A 21,860-nucleotide genomic window follows, 5' to 3' on the forward strand; every position below is an offset into this window, starting at 1 on the left:
GGATAAAAAAATATTCCTAGGGGATACTTCTATAAATGCTGTGCTGAATGGCAAAACTAGGCATTGAAAGTTCACTTGAAAAAGCAGTATGTTACACATGGGCCATTTATATCCATTCAGGATAAACTGGGAATAGAAAAAAAAGGAACAACTCTAATGTTACGTGTCTGTGGGACAAGGTTTCCTGGGCCAGTATTACACAACATTCAAAAGGCCTTCCTCTTGTCCGTGTGGAATGAAAATGAAGATGGCAGGCTTTGCAAAACCATATGAACTGCTGATTCAAAATGTGGATTAAGTGGTGATCACGAAACTGATTCAAAACTCAGATGAAGAATTAAATATTTCTAGATATGTTTACAGAGAAAAAAGCTACATTAATTCTGTACAATGTGATTTTATATATCTATGTGTAAATAAATGAAAGATATTTTAAGTAGACATTTGACGTACCTTCTTATATCCCTGAAGGTTTACTTATTCAAATTGGCCATGAAACTGTTTTTTTTAAATCTTCTCATTGAAAAATGGTGAACACCTTATGTTTGATGAAGCCTTACAGCAGGGCATAATATAAAGCTAGTTCTAGTTCATTACAACTTCTTTGGCAGAAAAGTATAAATAAAAAATTTGAAGAATCTTCTAAAGTTTTTGTTTTGCAGTTGTTCTCAAAAACTATTTCCTAAATGATAAACGGCTGGCACGCAAAACAATTATGACAAGGCACACATGCGGAGAGGTTTGGAACAACAGGATCAGAACGCAAATTCCTGATCTAGTATGGGCTTCTGGAGAAGGCGATGGCAACCCACTCCAGTACTCTTGCCTGGAAAATCCCATGGACGGAGAAGCCTGGTAGGCTGCAGTCCATGGGGTCGCTGAGGGTCGGACACAACTCAGCGACTTCACTTTCACTTTTCACTTTCATGCATTGGAGAAGGAAATGGCAATCCACTCCAGTGTTCTTGCCTGGAGAATCTCAGGGACGGGGGAGCCTGGTGGGCTGCCGTCTTTGGGGTCGCACAGAGTCGTACACGACTGAAGCGACTTAGCAGCAGCAGCAGCAGCATGGGCTTCGCATGTGTGGGTAAACTGAACTCAGCCCGTCTCCCTTGCAAGATGGTGCCCTGTGAGCCTGGCAGCTGCCATTCGTGGGCAGCAGTGCTGAGAACCAGATTTTTACATCAGTAACAACTTGATGGACATGGGTTTGGGTGGACTCCAGGAGTTGGTGATGGACAGGGAGGCCTGGCGTGCTGCGGTTCATGGGGTCGCAAAGAGTCGACCCCATGAGTTGACCTCACGACCAAGCGACTGAACTGAACCGAACCTGAACAGATCCAAACAAAACTCTACCCAGTGCTGTGGCAAACTGTGTGTGGGGGTCACGGCATCACATTCATCCTTGATTTATGTCTTCTAAGGACAGCTACTTGGCAGATGCCAGGAAGGGGCACCTCTTCTTAACTGGCATGAAGATGCACTATGAGCTCCTGCAGAAGATCTTCTCCAGGTACACAAATGTGAGGAATCAATTTCACACCAATGAACACTTACTAGGGTAGGAGATGAGCACGCTCTCAAATAAACGACTAACAGGACTCACCTTGTAGATCCCGAAGAAGCCCAAGTCCCTGACAACGGACAGAGCGCTGACTCGGGGCCCTGTGGTGATTTCTCCAGCCACCTGCAAACGGATCTTGACAATTTCCAAAGGGTTGGTGAAAATCACCTGAGAGCCCCCTGCCTAAAAAAGGAGGAAAAGAAAAGATTTAGTATAAAGCAGGGTGGTTCAGGAAGAGATGAGTGATTCTCCTCAAAGGAGCACAGAATATTATATTCTCAATAGACTGGAGTTTCAATTCTTGCCCCAACAATTAAAACAGCGATTATGAATTTGAATCAAAATACAGTGCCTGCCTGGGAGGACTTGGGTCAGGCTCTGTATCCTTCACGTGGAGGCTGAAAGACAGCAAACACCAGAGACCAGGTCCAACACAGAGAGACTCCTCTGGCCTCTCCCGAGTCCTCTCACTACAATGACAAACATTCCTTGAAGCGCAATCAACTGCCACCACAAGACTCAAGCCAAGCACACAAAGGCAGCCACGAAATGAAAGTCAAGTGGTGTCCAGTTAGAGAGACACGACTGTGCCTTCCTCAGCACGGGAAGGGGGCAAGGAGAACATGGGCTTTCCCATGATTTTTTTTTTTTTTTATAAATACTTCACAATTCTATCACTATTTCAAAAATTGCCAGAGAACAGGCAAACTTAGATGAAAGCTATTTTTGACTTCTCTTAAAAAATCAGATCCCTCACCAAACACCATGTTATGGCCTTAGGTATTATTATATTTTATTTATGTATTAACCTGAGTATAGAATTGCTCTTTTCATACAAGATAAATGTCAAAGTAGTAAAAAAAAAAAAAAATGCATTAAATCAATTACAGCCAAAACTATGAACAACATGTGCTCATTCTGGCAAATGGCTGGATGCCACACCTCCGAGATCATCTGTGGAAATCTCTAAAGTGCACACTCTAAGGGAAATTTTAAGCTATTCTGAAGCTATAAGCCTATATTTATTATAAGCAATTACATTCTTACTATACTTCAACTTGTTATTCCTTGTCTTAAACATATCACATTTTTATATCTTCCAAACTAAGGCTGACCCACGCATGTAGTTCAGAATCTTCATTACGTAGCCACATCACCAAACCAGACCACAGACGCGGTGCTGACATTTACAGCGTAGCAGATGCTATTTGTGGTAACAGGCACAGTTTGGGTCAATTTCATACCAAACTACTTCTTGCTACAGTCTCTGATCCTACCAATGTGTGTGCCCTCAGAAAATGGCCTGTATTAATCAAAACCAGTTATAGGAATGGCCTCTGAAGTATGGTTTAATACCTGGAAATAAAAATCAGAAACAACATAAATATGCAGTGGGAAGGGATAGATTAAATGCACTTGAGTATATGCCTGCAATGAGATATTATGCTGCCAGTAAGAATAAGGTGGGAGATAATACACATTATGAAGCAAAAACTCTCAGATGTGTAAACACATGCATGCCTCTCTGCCTGCTATCCCTGACCATCACGTAGCAGAGATACACTACACTGGTAACAGATGGTTTATTTTCTTTTCTGCTATATTATTTGTTTCTTCCACATAGACCATGTGATGCTTCCATAAAGAAAAATAAATACTGCTGCATAACTTATCTAATACAAGAGGTAATGTTAACCAAAAAAAAAAAAAAAAAAAACAAAGAAAAGTGTTCATCCTTTAACTGTCTAAATCAAATCATTTTTCCATTTTTACCAAACTTAGTTAAGACACACATTCTTAAAAACAGTCTCGGATGTTCCTCTCTCCACACATACAAACCACGGGGAAGTCTGTCTAGACAACCACTGACTCCCTGTCTGTACTTGCTTATCTCGTGTTTCACCCATCATCTTCATCTCTCCTGGGTGACTAAGGAAGTTGTAGAGAAAACCTGGTTTGGATTCATGAAAAGCCCCACAGAAGGCCCCTCTACAGGGGAAGGAGAGCCTGCCAGGGTCTTCTGTCCACACGAAGCCAGGCTGCTTCCCCTGCTCTAGGGCTCGGAACAGCCACACCTTGCTCACACGCCTGAGACCTGCAGGTGGGCCAGGACACCAACCCCTGCCTGTCTGCAGCCCTGGAATATTTTGTGAGTTTGCACCTGCATCTTTCCAAGTGACAGGGAGGGAGTTGCCTAACGGAGGCAAAACGAAGAGATGAGAGGGATCTGGCCTGGTACCAGGGCTGAGGGCACAGCAAAGGACTGTGTTTGTGCTTCTGGACTTGAGTTTTCATGTTGCAAAAATAAATAAAAAAAACTGTTCCATGGGGCAGAACTGCTGGGAAGGATTTGCTGAGCTGGAATTAGCCCGAGGCTGATTTTATTTATTATTTTTATATTTGTTTTTATTTATTTATTTGACTGTGGTGGGTCTTAGTTGCAGCATGTGGGATCTAGTTCCCTGACCAGGAATTGAACCCCGGGCCCCCTGCACTGGGAGCATGGAGCCTTAGCCACTGGACCACCAGGGAAGTCCCTGAGGCTGACTTTTAAAAGCTCAAAAGTAGGGAAGACCATGTCCACCAAGGGTAGACTAGAGAGCAGTCAGCACACATGTACTTGGGTCTTCTAGAAGAACAGAACAGAACTCTAACGCACACTCACCACGTGCTGCCAAGAGCGGTTAAGAGGCAGCTGAACATCACGTGTGACAACGGAGCCTCGGTCACTGCTGGTCGAACCATCTCACTTGTCACGAGGATCAAAGAGATGGAGAAGTACAGCAGCCGGCACAGTGCTCAGTGATTCTAAACACACTGGTTTCCTCTCCTCTAGCTCTCAGGCTGATGACTGTCCTCCCTGGTGGCATGCTACGGCTGCCTGAAGAGCTTTTCAAAAGCAGTGGCTCCTAGATCTTACTGTTGGCAAATTAAATGAGAATTTCTGCATTGGCCCCTCCCTTTGTGATTAAAATGCGCAGTGAGAGTTGAGAATCACTTTACTTCACTACATCATCTCCAGGCTGCCTTTCAACTCCGAGAGGCTGCTTAAAGGGCTTAAGGCTTTGATTTCTAATTCCAGTTTTCTACATACTTTCAGAGAGTAACATTTACGTATTTTACATCTGAACTTCTAACAAACCTTTTATACATATCCAAGTAGTAATAACATTATTAAAGGTTATGATGTTTAGGTGTAGAATTGCTATCTTATTCATTACCTTTGTTGTTATCTAGTTGCTAAGTAGTGTCTGACTCTTTAGCAACCTCATGGACTGTAGCCCGCCAGGCTCCTCTGTCGATGGGATTTCCCCAGCCAAGAATACTGGAGTGGGCTGTCATTTCCTTCTCAACAGGATCTTCCTGACCCAGGGATCGAACCCACATCTCCTGCATGGCAGGCAGATTCTTTACCACTGAGCCACCAGGGAAGCCCATTCATTATCTTATAAATAATACCTACAAAAGTTAATATTATATACAATAAGAAATAATACTCAACTTCCTTGACTCCAAGCCAACTGATAGATATCAACCTTTTAGGACAGCACAGTGAAGTCTAATCACTAAAGATGATGCAAAAGTTCCCTTCAGAGAGCTGCAGAAAATAGAGGCAGTGGGGAGAAAAGAGTGCAGTGATACTAGGGAAAAATGATGATGGGCTCATTACCTCTGGGGCTTCAGAAAGAAAGAACCTACAGACTCCAAGTGGCACGCTGTAGTGGGGCTGAAGACGAATCGGTCCTTTGGAGTCAAACTGGAAGGAAATGAGAGACTCCGAGGCACCAAGAGAAGATGCTTATCATCAGATGCACGGGGTCTGGGCACCACCACGACCCACTCACTGAACGGTGTGCCACGGCTGCTCTTCAGCTTCCTGGCCGATTGTCCATTCACAGCGCCGTACCCACACCCCCTCCTCTGCAGAGATCAAAGACAGCCGAGCCTGCAGACCGCGGACAGGAGCACCTATTGTGCACGTGATGTCTCCGTGTCCCTCATCACTTGAAGCCTCTGGCTGGGAAGACACTGCTTTTTGTATGCGTACAGTTTCGTCACAAAGCACTTCCCTGTGACTTTCTGGAGTCTGTGGCAAGCAGGCCAGGTGACAGTTTTCCACATCAGAACCAGCTCCATGTGGCCTAAAATATTTACAGTGGGGACGCTGACTTGTTTCCAGCTTCTCAGTATAGATTTTATGATTGAAATCTTAGTTAATATCTAGTATCTGGATGCACCTAAACAGAAACTCACGCACCTATTGCAGATTCACTTCTGAGGCTTGATCATTCATTCATTCATGTATTTATTCAACAAATTAAAAAAGAAACACACATATATATATATATATTTGGCTGTGCTGGGTCTTAGTTGAGGCATGCGAACTCTTAGTTGGGGCATGTGGGATCTAGTGCTCTGACCAGGAATCGAACCTGGGCTTCCTGCACTGGGAGCTCATAGTCTTAGCCACTCTGGACCACCAAGGAAGTCCCAATTCACTAAATATTTTTAAGCAATCAGGTTCCAAGTTTGTCCTAGCAACAGTAAGGACACAAGATGAGTGAGAAAGCATTCCTGTTCTCAAGGAGTTTTAAAGAGGACTGGAGGTAATAAACATTCATTAAACATCCATCATAGGCTATTAGGGTGTGGTTTTGCATGCATCAATATTCTATACGCTTTCTGTTCACTCAAGAGGTAATTTTTTCCCCAGATTTTACATAAGAGGAAACTGAGGCATAGAAAGATGGAAGCAACTATTATGTGCTGAACAGTGTTCCACCAAAATTCATATATTAAAGTCTTAGCCCTTAGTACCTTAGAATGTGACTAAAATCAAATACAGGACTTCATAAGAACTAATTAAGGTAAACTGAAATCCTGTGGGTAGGCCCTAATCCAATGTGACTGGTGTCCTTACAATAAGAGGAAACCAAGATACAGACACATGTATACACAGAGAAAGGACCATGTGGAGCACAGTAAGAAGGCAGCCGTCTTTGAGCCAAGAAGAGGAGCCTCAGAAGAAACCAACCCTGCTAACATCTTGATCTTGGACTTCCAGCCTTCAGGAATGTGAGAAAATAAATTTACTTTGTCACCCCACCTGTGGGTATTCTGTTATGGCAGCTCTAACAAACTAATACAGCAACTTACACTTCAGAGCGACACAACCAACAAGCAGACGGAAGGGTTTTCTACTGAGCCCAAGAAATATATCCCCTATGAATACAAAAAATGGCACACAAGATAAATATGTGGTAAGAGCTAAGGTCCAGACGTACCTCCACGCAATTCAAAGGAGGGAAAGGTTTCTGCTAGCTTGGATAATCTGGGGAGGGGGTAAAACACATAAGGAGATAACAGGTGCACAGATGTTCTTAAAGTTGATACAGTTTCATTTGTCTAATCTTGCTCCTGTGCCCTTGGTGTCATACCAAGAAATCACTGCCAAATCCAACGTCATGAAGTTTTTCCCTTGTGTTTTCTTCTAGTAGTTTTATAGTTTCAGGTCTTACATTTAATGTAAGGTTAGGGTCCAAATTAATTTTTTTGCATGTGGATATCTCTTTTTCTCAAGGGCTTCCCAGGTGGGAAAGAACCTGCCTGCAAATGCAAGAGACATAAAAGACGTGGGTTCATCCCTGGGTTGGGAAGATCCCCTGGAGGAGGGCATGGGAACCCACTCTAGTATTCTTGCCTGGAGAATTCCATAGACAGAGGAGCTTGGCGGGCCACAGTCCATAGGGTCACAAAGAGTAGGGCGTGACTGAAGTGACTTAGCATGTATGCATATTCAGTTTTCTCAACACCATTTGTTGGAAAAAACCATTCTTTCTCCCACGGTGCGGTCTTGCCACTTCTGTGGAAGATCATTTGACCATATGCACAAGGGTGTGTTTCTCAGTTCTCTATTCTATTCCATTAGCTTAATATGCCTGTTTTTATGCCAGTACCATGCTGTTTGGTTACTGTGGCTTTGTATAACTTGTCCTTTTTTTTTTTAACACCCTTTCCCTTTTACTGCTTGATGCATTTTACAGCAGATGTCACACAACATAATTTTTACCTTTACATGATTCAGTATGGCTCCCTAAATGTGTGGATATTTTCTAACAAAATCACAATATTATTTTCACTCATAATAAAATTGGCACTATTTCTTTGGTATCATCTCATACCTAGTCCAAAGTTAAAAATACAAATTGGCTCCAAAATGTGTTTACTGGTTTGTTTGAATCAAGATATAAACAAGGTTTCCACTTTGGCTTGATTATATCTCTAAGTTCCTTTTTTTAAAGGAGAATATTAAAAATATTTTATGCCAAAATGTCCATCAGCCAATGAATATACAAAGAAAAGGTGGGGAATACATACACTGGACTGTTATTTAGGGAAGAAATCCTGTCACATGCTACAACATGGATGAACCTCCAGGACAAATTCATAGAAAGCTATGGTTACCAGGGATTGGCAGAAGGAAGAAAAGAGAAATTGTTCTAAGAGCAGAGTTTCAGTTTTTTAAGATGAAAAACTTCTAGAGATGTGTTGCATAGCTGTATGAATACAGTTAACACTACGAAATCGTACAATTAAGAATGGCTAAGGACTTCTCTAGTGGTACAATGGATAGGGATCTGCCTGCCAACGCTAGGGACACGGGCCCGATCCCTGGTCCGAGAGGATCCTATATATGCAACAGGCAACTGAAGCCCGTGAGCCACAACTACTGAGCCCACGCACCGAGAGCCGTGCTCTGCAACGAGAGAGGCCACGGCGAGAGACCTGTGTGGTACCACAGAGCAGCCCCCACTCGCGGCAACAAGAAAGCCCTCACACAGCAGCAAAAACCCAGTGCAATAGACAAACAAATCAAGAAAAAAGAATGGTTACGATGGTCAAGTATATGTCATGTGTTTTTGCCACAACTAAAATAAAAAAAAAAAAAAATTGGTGAAAAAAGAAAAAAGAAGATAACATGTAAACTGGTCACTGAACCGCAGTTAGGACTTAGGCAATCCAGGCAGAGAAAGACACAGTCACCCTGACAAGAGCTTGTGCCACACTCAGAAGGGAAATAAACCAGCAGCACAACTGTCCAAAGAGATTTCAATAAGGATAATCACGATGAAATCAACGTGATCATCCCAGAACATATATTGAGGACTTGCTAAAAGCCCTGTTAGACTTTCTCTTTGAGTCCTCAAACCATCATCAGATAGGTGATAATATTATTCCAATTTTATAAGTAAGCCAGTGAGGCTGAAAGGAGGTTATGTACCTTGCCAGACGTCACACAGCTAAGAAGGTGAAGTCTGGATTCAAAACTAGACCTGCTGGACGCCAGAGCCTGAGCACTGATTTCCACTGCTTATCGTGGGAGCATGGAAGAATCATCGGTTCAAATGGCTGGAAGGGGTATGAGACAGTATGGTGGAAAATAAGACTACTGGGGCCAGCGCAGGGAAGGAGTGGTGAGTGGAGCTGCCCCCTGGGGAGGTGCCTGGGTGTGAGCCTGCAGTGGGAAGGAAGCTGGTAAGTTTAGGAGCCGGCCAGTGTTTGGACTAGTATCTAGGTCTCAGAAAGGTGACTGGGCAGCAAAGTGAATGTCGCTCAGTCGTGTCCGACTCTGCAACCCCGTGAACTATACAGTCCATGGAATTCTCCAGGCCTGAATACTGGAGTGGGTAGCCTTTCCCTTCTCCAGGGGATCTTCCCGACCCAGGAATCAAACCACGGTCTCCTGCGCTGCAGGCGGATTCTTTACTAGCTGAGCTGTGAGGGGCGAGTTTACTAGGAGGGAGAGCCCCTGAGGCAGGGATAAGAAGCAAGCATTTAGCAGACTAGGTGAGAGAGAATAAAGGCCGGAATGAGAACCATTACTTGGTGATGAGGTAGGGGCGGGGGTGTGTGCTCAATTACTAAGCTGTGTCTGACTTTTTCGACCCCGTGGACTGGAGCCCACCAGGCTCCTCTGTCCATGGACTTCTCCAGGCAAGAATACTGGAGTGGGTTGCCTCCAGGGGAACCCTCCTCCAGGGGATCGTCCTGACCCAGGGATTGGACTCACATCTCGTGTGTCTTCTGCATTCACAGGCAGGTTCTTTACCACTGAGCCATCAGGGAAGCCCTGAGACAGGAGGTGGGAGATGCAGTCGAGATCAGCAGGGCTTGGAGCCGAATGCGGGGCTGAAAGCGGGTAGGATCAGAGAAAGGATCTGAGTTTTTGCATATGTGTAAAACAGAGGAACAAAGAGACCTAGAGAAATGACACATCCAGAAGGCAATAAAAGGGCAAGTTGGGAATTAAGGACTGAGAGCCGGATGAGGGCATCACCCTACGTATGTGCTACCTGAAGGCGAGGGTTTATATGGGGCGAAAGAAGATGAAACACCCAGGATAGCGGGCTTCCCTGGTGGTTCAGAGGTAAACAACCTGCCTGCTAATGCAGGAGACACAGGTTTGAACCCTGGGTCAGGAAGATCCCCCGAAGGAGGAAATGGCAACCCACTCCAGTGTCCTTGCCTGGAGAATTCCATGGTCTTAGGAGTCTGGTGGGCGACAGTTGATGGAGTCGCAAAGAGTCAGACACAATTAAGTGACTAAGAAAACAACAAAGAGCTAAGGAATGATGAGACCCTCCAGCTGTACACCACAGTGCACAGTGACACAGGCACAGATGTCAAGAAAGGGGCTTCCTGAAGGGTAGATGGCAGCCAGCCAAGGCTGCTGAGACAGGGAGGTGAGGTCCAGCGTGCAGCGACCTGTGATTGCAGAGGGAGGCTGAGAAATTAGAGAGCTCTTGTCATCTCCATTTCTCAAGGGAAGGGGAGAAAGAGAGAATGCTAGTCATTTACGGAAGCAAGCAAGGTGGAATGAAAATTTATTTAGGGTATTAAGGAGAAAAAGATCTAGGGAGAGTGAAAAGATAAACAGATAATTATGCTACACTTAAGCAGAACAGCACAAGTTCTGAGGCGAGGAGGAGGAGTGGAAGGGAGTTTTATAAAGCTTGCAGATTTGCTTTAATGACACACACAGAGTTGTAGGATAATTTCGATTCACAGCAGAAACTGACAATTATTAGTCTTAGTCTTACTATATAGCCTTCAAAGATACAGAAAATAGAATCAAATGGATCAGGATTTGGCGTAAGGAGCCACAACTCAAGTTCTAAAGCATAAACCAAAACAACAACATAAGAGCCCTAGGAAGCAACAGTAAAGTTACACTCTGGCTCTCCCATGTAAGTATTGGCGAAGTCAGTCTGACCTGCAACATAGATGAGAGGATGAAGCAGTTAGTGACATCTAAGGAAGAGCCCAAGGCCACTGCTCATGCCTTCAAGCCCTCTGTCCAAAGACTGGAAGACGCAGCAGGCAGCCAGAGTTTAAACACTACATAGGGCTGTTTTGATCACGGCATCCAGTCCCACTACTCCATGGCAAACAGATAGGGAAAGTGGAAACTGAAAGATTTTATTTTGCGGGGCTCCAAAATCACTGTGGGTGGTGACTGCAGCCATGAAATTTAAAAGATGCTTGCTCCTCGGGAGAAAAGTTATGACAAACCTAGATGGTACATTAAAAAGTAGAGACAAAAAAAATAAACAAGTAAACATCACTTTGCCAACAAAGGTCCGTCTAGTCAAGGCTATGGTTTTTCCAGTAGTCATGTACAGATGTGAGAGCTGGACCACTAAGAAGGCTGAGCACTAAGAATTGATACCTTCGAACTGTGGTGCTGGAGAAGACTCTTGAGAGTCCCTTGGACAGCAAGAAGATCAAACCACTCAATCTGAAAGGAAATCAACTCTGTATATTCACTGGAAGAACTGATGCCGAAGCTGAAGCTACAGTACTTTGGCCACCTGATGCGAACAGCCAACTCACTGGAAAAGACCCTGACGCTGAGAAAGATTGAGGGCAGGAGGAACAGGGGGCAAGGTGGATGAGATGGTTAGAGAGCAACACCGACTCACTGGACCTGAGTTTGAGCAAACTCCCAGAGATAGTGCAGGACAGGAAAACTGGTATGTTGCAGTCCACTGGGTCACAAAGAGTCAGACATGACTTGGCTATTGAACAATAACAAAGAGTTGTAACCATTTCATAGACTCATCGTGAGGACTAAATAAAGTAGTATGTACCAGCAGCCAGCACAGGGCCTGACACAGAGCAGCTGCTCAAGAAACAGGGGGCGAGTTGGGAGTTGATGCAGCCCCATGATTGACAGCTTAGGCTCTGACAAGCTTCTTACACATTCAAAACTTACTTCATCTGTAAAATGGACACAGTGACATTAATGCTCTTCATGCTTTCAATGTGCCAACTGTAGAATCGGGTGGACAGGAATAAACGAAACTGACAAAGATCCTCGCCCTCGTGGAGCCCATATTTTGGGTGTTATTTAGAGGATGATGAGAGCAGAACATGGAAACAAGTACCGGATTTGGTACCAAATTGGTTTCTGGTACCAAAACAAGTACCAAGCAGCAGCACACCACAGCACTCAATCAGTGGTACTGGGTACCATCAATAAATACATGACGGAACTCTATTTAGGTGAATTTAAACAAGCCCTTTTAAAGCCAGTGCAACTGAGTTTTCAAATTTTCCTTTCCTAGGAACTTGCAGATTAAACCTTCTTTCATAGGAAAGCACGGTCATACTCAGGATTCATAGGAAGTGGCCTTATCAGGTCAAAAAAAAGGGGGGAGTAAAAAAAGGATGGAAAGAACTCCTCTAACTGAGTGACAGGCGATGCCCTAGAGCTCAGCATAACCTGATGGCTTTTGTTTAATACTAATTCATTCAGTTGTATTTAATGAAATTCACGGTAACATTCAATACATTCTGGGTACTTATACATTTTGAAGGTTTTTTTTTTTTTTTTTTTTAACTGAGAAACAGTTAATCATCACGTCCTGGTAAAAAAGACAATGGCTAGGTAGATAACAAGCACAGATTAGAACACTATTTGTGGGCTGGTCTCTGTTCTATTAGGGGTGGGCTGCTCTCAACAGCTGGCAAGCCACTGTGGAGATGTGCACAGAAGGGGCTGAGAAAGAGACTAGCCTGAGTGCAGTACAGAAGAGCTTCCCCTGCCGAAAACGATGCACCATGCACTCCTGATCAGGCGATACTACAGCTAGAAGGGAAAGGCAACACAATCACCCTTAATGTTCAAGATCAAGTTCTAACATTTGGCTTTTAAAGCCATCCCAACAGGATGCTAGGGTTTATGGTGGCACTGGTGATAAAGAATGGATGCCTGCCAGTGCCGGAGACCTAAGAGACACAGGTTCCATTCCTGGGCCAAGAAGATCCCCTGGAGAAGGAAACGGCAACCCACTCCAGTGCTCTTGCCTGGAGATTCCCATGGACAGAGGAGCCTGGCGGGCCACAGTCCATGGGGTCAACACGAAGAGCTGGACACAACTGAAGCGACCGAGAAGAGCCCAAGTGGAGGCCAGACGCCTGATCTTGCTCCCGACACAAATAAAAGTACACATCTGCATACGACAGTTTTAGCTGCGCGCGTCCCTCTAAAATCCGTGATCTTCATAAATCCACTTCTGCTTCCGGGAGGGCTGAGAGCAACCAGAGAGGGCCGTGGGGCTACGGAAGCTACAACTATGTCAGCAGGAAGCCGAGCACCACGCTTCTCGAGTGAATGGCACTCTATCCATACAAAGCATCATTCTTTCCAAATGCCCTAATTTTTCCCATGATACTAGCCTTGAAGTAAAATATAGGTGTTTCCCTTCTAATACCCCCTCTCTGAAATGGGCAAGATAGTCTGCAAAGAACCTGAAATGGGGCTTCTCTCACAGCTTTTGCTCAGGGCCAAGTGCTTCTGTCCGCTTGATGTTTTCTTCTCTTTCTCCCACTTTCGTCCCCCAAATTCCTTCTGCCGTATTATATGATTTACTTCATTATTGACTCTTCTGATCTGCACAGTTAACTTTTCTGAGGGAAGAAATACTTCTTTCTTAAAAACAGAATTTCAAGAAATCAAATATTTAGAAAGGCAACAGTATCTAAAATCTTAATGTACTGCTCAAATTCTCTGTTCCAAGAACAATGCTCTCCACTAAAATGCAACTTGTTTTAGGGCCAATGATTATGACCAAGTAGGTTTTAAAGTTACATGGGAATAGAGAGATTCCTGATAGTCTAGTGGTTAGGCCTTGGTGCATTCACGCCAGGCGCCATCCAGGTTCAATCCCAGGTTGGGGAACTAAGATCTCTCAAACTGTGCGGTGGGAACAAACAAACAAAAAGTTACATGGGAATTAAACATGACTTGAGGCGTTCTGCTCACGATTACAATCACAGGAAATAGCAGCAGCCTAAACACATTATTTAAAAGATAACCTTTTAGATAATCTAAAAGATGTTCAGGAGCCCCATAACTCATTTTCTCTCACCTGTTAGAAACTAAACGAGCTTTTCTCTTAATGCTTCTTTACTAACCAAGATGCACTCCTTGAACATTCTTTCTTGGGACTTGGGAGGCGTCAAAAGAACTCACGAGATGATAAAGCCCTTATGATCCCTGTTCCTGCCCCCACCATTCTAGGCAACAGTCTTGTGAATACTCAGAGAAGAGTAACAGTGTTCCACGTAAAAAAAAAAAAAAAAAAAAAAAAAATTGATTCTGTCATCAATCTGCTGTCCACAGAAAACAGCAGTGTATTTTTTTTAACACAGTGTAATTTCTGCTATATTTTAAACTAAAAGCATTAAATATAACTGTAATTTAATCACCTCCTTTTAATTTGAATTCACATGGTAGATACTTAGAGCTACTTAAAAAATTAAGTGGCAAAATGTATATGAAGAATATGTATCTTGATATTTTAATTATGCTCAATTGAATGTACTTAGATTTAAAGTGCTTTTCACAAGTGACATGTGCTAAGAATATCTAATTGCATGGTGACATTCAAATATGTGTGCTTACATGTGTCAAAAATAGATTAATATGAACTTATGGAGTATGAGGTGTTTTTTTTTTTAAACTAAAACCTATGTACATTATTTTGATTATTTAGATACAAATAAAACTATAAAACTGTAACTACAATAAAGGTCTACACTAGTAAATGTCTAATGATTTGTGATTTAGTCACTAAGTTGTGTCCGACTCTTGCGACCCCATGGACTGTAGCTTGCTGGCTCCTCTATCCATGAGATTCTCCAGGCAAGAACACTGGAGCAGGGTGCTACTTCCTTCTCCAGGGTATCGTCCCAACCCAGGATCAAACCCAGGTCTCCTGTACTGCAGGCCAATTCTTTACCAACTGAGATATGAGGGAACACAGAATGATACAGAATGTGATACTTGAGTAAATTAGGAAACAAAGATTTCTTAGGAAATCTAAGCTTCGACACATTTTCCACTTACTCTCTGCTAAACTGCTAAGTAGCTTCAGTCGTGTCTGACTCTGTGCGACCCCATAGATGGCAGCCCACCAGGCTCCCCGTCCCTGGGATTCTCCAGGCAAGAACACTGGAGTGGGTTGCCATTTCCTTCTCCATTTACTCTCTACCTCAATGTTAAATGGAGACATGAAAATAACTTGCATGTAACATGTATGCAGTACAGGTATTATCACGTTGTATGAAGAACACACGTACAAAAGCAGATATTCGGCAAATAACAGTGGGTGAATTAAATTCAAACGCAGTGCCCAACAGCACTCGGCTGCTGTTCACAAATATTGAAGATGGGCAGGTGCTCGGCAATCTTAAAGAGAAGCTGGCAAATATGAGGGCATGAAGCTGAGGTGCTGCTCACTCCATCCAGCTGTGAAGGGAAAGTGCTGGACCCAGTGGCCGCAGGAGGGGTCAGCACCCTGCTGTGATCAAGAACCTGAACCTGTACTGCAGCTGAGAAAAGAACTCTTATCTTAACTCCTGGGGTTATGGGCTGAATCCTGTCCCTCCAAAATTCGTATGCTGAAGACCTGAGTCTATACTTCTTATGTGACTGCACTTGGAGACAGAGCCTTTTAAGAGGTAATGAAGGGAACATGAAGTCATATGCACGTGTGCTAAAGTCGCTTCAGTCGTGTCCAACTCTTAGCAACCCTAGGGACTGTAGCCTGCCAGGTTCCTCTGTTCATGGGATTCTCCAGACAAGAATACCGGAGTGGGTTGCCATTTCCTCTTCCAGGGCACCTTTCCAACCCAGGGATTCGAACTTGCATCTCTTATGTCTCCTGCATTGGCAGGCAGGTTCTTTACTAGTGCCATGTGGGAAGCCCATGAAGTCATATGCGTGCATGCGTGCTAAGTCGCTTCAGTCCTGACCGACAGTTTGTGAAGTCTTATGCTGCTGCTGCTGCTAAGTCGCGTCAGTCGTGTCCGACTCTGTGCGACCCCATAGATGGCAGCCCACCAGGCTTCCCCGTCCCTGGGGTTCTCCAAGCAAGAACACTGGAGTGGGTTCCCATTTCCTTCTCCAATGCATGAAAGTGAAAAGTGAAAGTGAAGTCGCTCGGTTGTGTCCGACTCCTAGCGACCTCATGGACTGCAGTGCACCAGGCTCCTCCGTCCATGGGATTTTCCAGGCAAGAGTACTGGAGTGGGGTGCCATTGCCTTCTCCCGAAGTCTTATGGGTGTGCCCTAATTCAATACGACCAGAATCCTTAAGAGATTAGGATAAAGACAATACACAGATTGAGGGGTGACCACGTGAGGATGCAGGGGGAGGATAGCCTCCTGCAAGCAAAGGAAAGAAGCCTAAGAAGAAAACCAAACTTGCAGACCTTGATCTTGGACTTCCTGCTTCTACAAGTGTGAGGAAAACGTTTTCTGTTGTTTAAGCCACGCTTCTATTGTTAAGCCTGTGGCATTTTGCTATGGCAGCCTAGAAAACTAACACACCTAGTTAAACTTACTAAATGCACACCTCCTAACACAAAGCAATATGGAATTTTCTCCTTTGATTTGATGTGTGAATTAAGCTCTTAAGCGAAAAATCTGTGACTTGACTGTTAAGAATTCTGAAAAGAGAACAGATTCTTACCACTTACCTGTTTTTGAGACAGATACCAAATTGAAATCTCCTATTCTTAATTTCTTAACTACATGGCAAGGCAGAAAAAAGGTACACTGTTAATGTGCTTTACAAATATTAAGTTTCAAGTTTTCAACTTCATAGGGTTTTAATATGCCTATAGAAGCCTGGCCAACAAACTGAAGTGGAATTGGTTTGACCGGTATTAAAAAGTAATTAAGTTATAGACCTGTCAAATACATTCATATTTGGGCTCTGCCTGTTATATTATGTCTATTTTGACTACAGAATTCCTTAATGATTTACAGACCTTCAATGTCTAAAGTATCTTAACTGTATTAAAGATGGGACCCAACCTTTCTTCATATTTTCATATTACAACAAACCCCTCCCCTATTTATTAGAAAACCAGAAGGACGACCCAGGGTTTGAACTGTGTTGAGTCAAACAAAAACTCTGAGATTTTCCCAAAGAAGGGGAAGGGAGGAGAAGGGAAGAGCGACAGCTGGCTGGCTCAGGGTCTATCATGAGATGGACTTGCTTCGGATCAGATGACGTCTCTGAGGCACCAAAGGCAGCCCTTGGCTTCCCTGGTGATTCAGATGATAAAGTATTTGTCTGCAAAGCAGGAGGCTGGGGTTCGATCCCTGAGTCAGGAAGATCCCCTGGCGAAGGGAATGGCTACCACTCCACTGTTCTTTACCTAGAGAATTCATGGACACAGAAGCCTGGGGGGGGGGCACAGTCCCTGGGGTTACAACTGAGGGACGGACACACACACACACACACAAAGGCAGCCAATTAGGCCAGCGTTCAGAACTCTGACTGCCATCAGATATCTTTTATTTTTGCTCCAAGTTCAAGTAAAAGTCTGGAGAAAGAGTTTTCCATAGCACCAGGCATAGAATTCTCACTGCAGCCCAGTGTCTTAATCCTACCCCCCAGAAGACTTACTGGGCTACCTGTGAAGGAGCAAAATTATTTTCATAATCTTTCAGAATCCAGAGTTTAATTAAGGTTCACTCAAGGAGGTGTATAGTTTATAGGTTTGGGAAAATGGTTACTGACATACTAGCAGTATTATAATATGGTTTTTCCAGTGGTCATGTATGGATGTGAGAGTTGGACTGTGAAGAAAGCTGAGCACCGAAGAATTGATGCTTTTGAACTGTGGTGTTGGAGAAGACTCTTGAGAGTCCCTTGGACTGCAAGGAGATCCAACTAGTCCATCCTAAAGGAGATCAGTCCTGGGTGTTCACTGGAAGGACTGATGCTGAAGCTGAAACTCCAGTACTTTGACCACCTCATGCAAAGAGTTGACTCATTGGAAAAGACCCTGATGCTGGGATGGACTGGGGGCAGGAGGAGAAGGGGACGACAGAGGATGAGATGGCTGGATGGCATCACGGACTTGATGGACATGAGTTTGAGTGAACTCTGGGAGTTGGTGATGGACAGGGAGGCCTGGCGTGCTGCGATTCATGGGGTCGCAAAGAGTCAGACACGACTGAGCAACTGAACTGAACTGAATATCATACAAAGTATTTTCACTGCCCTAAAAATCCTGTGTTCTGCTTATTCATGCCTTCCTCCTCCCAACACCTGGCAACCACTGATCCTTTTGCTGTCTGCGTAGTTTTGCCTTTTACAGGATGTCCTGTAATTGGAACTATACACTATGTAGCAGTTTTAAGGCTTCTGCTGAAAACATAAGTTTCCAACCCCTTTGAGTAAACACCAAAGAATGTAGTTATTGGATCTTACTGTGAGAGGAGGTTTCGCTGAGAAACCTCCAAACTGTCTTCCAAAGAGGCTGCACCACTGTGCACATCACCAGGAACAAAAGAGAGTTTTTGTTGCTCCACATCCTCACCAGCCCCGGGTACCGTCAGTGTTCTCGAGTTTACCTACTCCAGTAGGTGTGTTGTGGTATTGGAGCATTGTCAGTCTTTTTTGTTTTTAAAGCCATTCTTTTCTATGATTCCTTCATGATTCTGACATAATTTCACATGTTATCCATCCAATAAAATCTTGCCTACTAAGAACATAAGCAATAATGAGTAAGTTACACCAAGTGCCCCAAGTTGTATATCTTCATCCTGTTCTTAAGATTCTGCATATATTTGCAGGTTAGTTTATTTGCCATTTTTAGAACTGAAGTCAAATAAACCAATACGAGCTTTTTAAAGTTTGGTTCCTTTACTGAGTGACCAATGAAAATATTATTTGAGAAACATCCAGGGGTGTTCGTGTGTAGGCATGTTAGAGGTATTCCCTAAGGTCCATCAATTTCTTCACCCTGTTCCAATCCCTGGAGGTACGGTGTCTTCACTGCCCATTTATAATTGAGTTAGTGGCAACACAGTGTATCAAATGACTGTCCTACATTTACTGCCCTCATCACCAACACCTTCTAGTCAAGCGTTTCTTTATTCATCTCATAAATATTTTTAAGCCTTTCCTGTATGTCAGACACAAGGTTCTGCAGAGGCAGAACAGTGAGACAAGAGTCCTATCCTGTGCACTTATAGATTCTCAGTTCTGTCAACATCCACGCAAGGCCCCAGGATACAATTAGCTGTCAGCACAAAGTTATAAAGGAAGAGCTCAAATAGCAAAGCAGGACCACATCTGACAAGACAACAGGTCATACATATTAATAATACCTGATACAACCTCTGAGCCTTGCAGTCAGTAGAGTTGGAAGTCAGGGAAAAAGCATAAATACAGATTAAGAAAACTTACAGTATGAGAACTGAAGAATTATGGACAGTTTCTTTTGCTTTGTTTTCTACTCTAGCTTTAATATGGTTATTTTTTTAATGAAAAATCACAATATGTTGAAAGAGAGAAAACATTTATGATATGATCTTGACTAAAATATGTATGTTTGGTACAATTTTTTGTTTGTAAAAATATGAAAATTATTTTAAATAATCTAAAGTTTATGAAACAAGGATAACGTAATTCACTATAATCCTGTTGGAAGTCATCTATTAAACTATTATTTTACCATGGTGGGGGGGAAGCCTTACAACATGGTTTTGTATTTTCAGGGGTATGCAAAAAGTCTCCTAGAGATACTGCAAATAAAAACAATAACAAAATGTAACTAGCCATTAGATTTTCATTAAACTATAAATAAATTATAATGTAAGTATTAAAAATAATACCCTTATTTCCAAAGCATCATTATAACACATAATAAATCTTGGCTACTTGACATGTGACACAGCAGCAATCTCATAGAAATTCAACTTAATGACTGATTCCTGTATCAGTCTATATTTCTAAGTAGGATATGTGCACCTGCAGAGAGGAATTAGGATTCTGCCTTAAGAATACTATACCATCAGGCCACATCTCCACAGAAAACCCTGGGAAGAGAATGATCACAGAAGACTTAAATCAAATTTTGACACTCCAACGACCAGCTCTGATTGCCAGGACACATGTGTTCATTACGTGAGGGAATTTTCTCCCTGGTTTGAAATGACTGACTGAAAGTGATTCCACGCTCAGTCATAGGAATAAGGCTTTGGGTATATTTTATGACAGAAGTACCTACACTGTTATCCACAGGATACTTACAGAATTCAAACTAAAAACCAAAATGGTGCAACAAAGGGTTTGAACACATTTATAAATAGTTGAAACAAATAGATTTGTCAAGCAAAGGTATGAATATCTGGCATGTCATGGGCTTCCCTGGAGGCTCAGATGATAAAGAATCTGCCTGCAATGCAGGAGACCCAGGTTCCATCCCTGGGTCAGGAAGATTCCCCTGGAGAAGGGAATGGCAACTCACTCCAGTATTCTTGCCTGGAGAATCCCAAGGACAGAGAAGTCTGGCAGGCTACAATCCAAGGGATTGCAAAGAGTCGGATATGACTGACTCACACACACACACACACACACACATACACTAGTGTTCTATGACCAAGCACACAAGTTGAGGGTTGCAAGTCAAATTTCCTCTCAAAAAATTAAATGAAAAAACAAAATTAAGCAATTAGCTAGAGCTGAGGATAATAAGTTGAAGGTCAAACTGTAAAGTGAGAGACCAGATGGCCAGCAAAAATATGAAAGGAATTCTTGAAAAAGTGAACACCATGAGGAAGAGAAGATGGACTATAGAAGCAAAAAGATGCACGGGACACTCACAGTACCAAATGCTGACACGAATGCAGAGTGGCCCTGCTGGCAGGATGCAAAATGGTCCAGCCACTTTGGAAAACAGTTAGGAGGTTTCTTAAAAAACTACACATAGTCTCATAGTAAAGATTCAACAATCGCACTCTTTGGTATTTACCCAAAGGATGAAAATGTATGTTTTCAACAAAAACCTGGCACAAGGATATTTATAGCAGTGTTATTTACAACTGCCAAAACTTGTAAGAAACCAGGATGTCCCTCAGTAGGAGAACAGATAAACTATGACACACTCAAAGGAGTACTGTTGTTGCTCAGTTGCCAAGTCATGCCTGACTCTTTTGTGACCCCATGGACTGGTAGCCCACCAGGCTCCTCTGTCTGTGGGATTTCCCAGGCAAGAATACTGGAATGGGCTGCCATTTCCTTCTCCAGGGGATCTTTACGACCCAGGGACCGAATGCAGATCTTCTGTTTGGCAGGTGGATTCTTTACCACTGGGCCATTAGGGAAGCCCTGTGAAAAGACATGGAACCTTAAATGCACATTACTAAGTGAAAAGAGTCAATCTGGAGAGAATACAAAACTGCATGGTTCCAACCATAAGACATTCTGGAAAAGGTAAAACTATGGAGACAGCAAAAACATCAATGGCTGCTGGGGTGGGGCAGGGAGGAAAAGATGGATGGATGGATGGAACACAGATTTTTGGGGCAGTGAAAACACTGTGCATGATATGTCATTATAAAAGTGAAGTTGCTTAGTAGTGTCTGACTCCTTGCAACCCTATGGACTGTAGCCTATCAGACTTCTCCGTCCATGGGATTTTCCAGGCAAGAGTGCTGGAGTGGATTGCCACTTCCTTCTCCAGAGGATCTTCCCAACCCAGGAATCGAAACCGGGTCTCTCGCATTGCAGGCAGATGCTTTACAGCCTGAGCCACCAGGGAAGCATTTGTCCAAAGCCACAGAATCCATGACACCATGAACGAACTCTAAGGTAAACTATGGACTCCGAAGGACTAATGTGTCGATACAGTTTCATCAGTTGTAACAGACGCACCAGTCAGGTGGGGATGTTGATCATGGGGAGGCTATGCAGGTATGTGGGCA

At 43.3% G+C, this 21,860-nt stretch overlaps 1 protein-coding gene across 10 annotated transcripts in view; it reads right to left on the reverse strand.

The window, feature by feature from the left end:
* SLC25A13 (solute carrier family 25 member 13) overlaps nt 1-21,860 on the reverse strand; it is a 228,256-nt gene that overhangs the window by 35,981 nt on the left and 170,415 nt on the right. For all 10 annotated transcript variants that reach the window (XM_006061079.4, XM_045166352.1, XM_044946462.2 and 7 more), the window contains one exon: nt 1,607-1,747. In XM_006061079.4, coding sequence (XP_006061141.3) covers nt 1,607-1,747 — 141 coding nt within the window. The remainder of the gene's footprint in view (nt 1-1,606; nt 1,748-21,860) is intronic.

This window comes from Bubalus bubalis, chromosome 8, assembly GCF_019923935.1.
Source record: "Bubalus bubalis isolate 160015118507 breed Murrah chromosome 8, NDDB_SH_1, whole genome shotgun sequence".
In the NCBI taxonomy this organism is placed as follows: domain Eukaryota; kingdom Metazoa; phylum Chordata; class Mammalia; order Artiodactyla; family Bovidae; genus Bubalus; species Bubalus bubalis.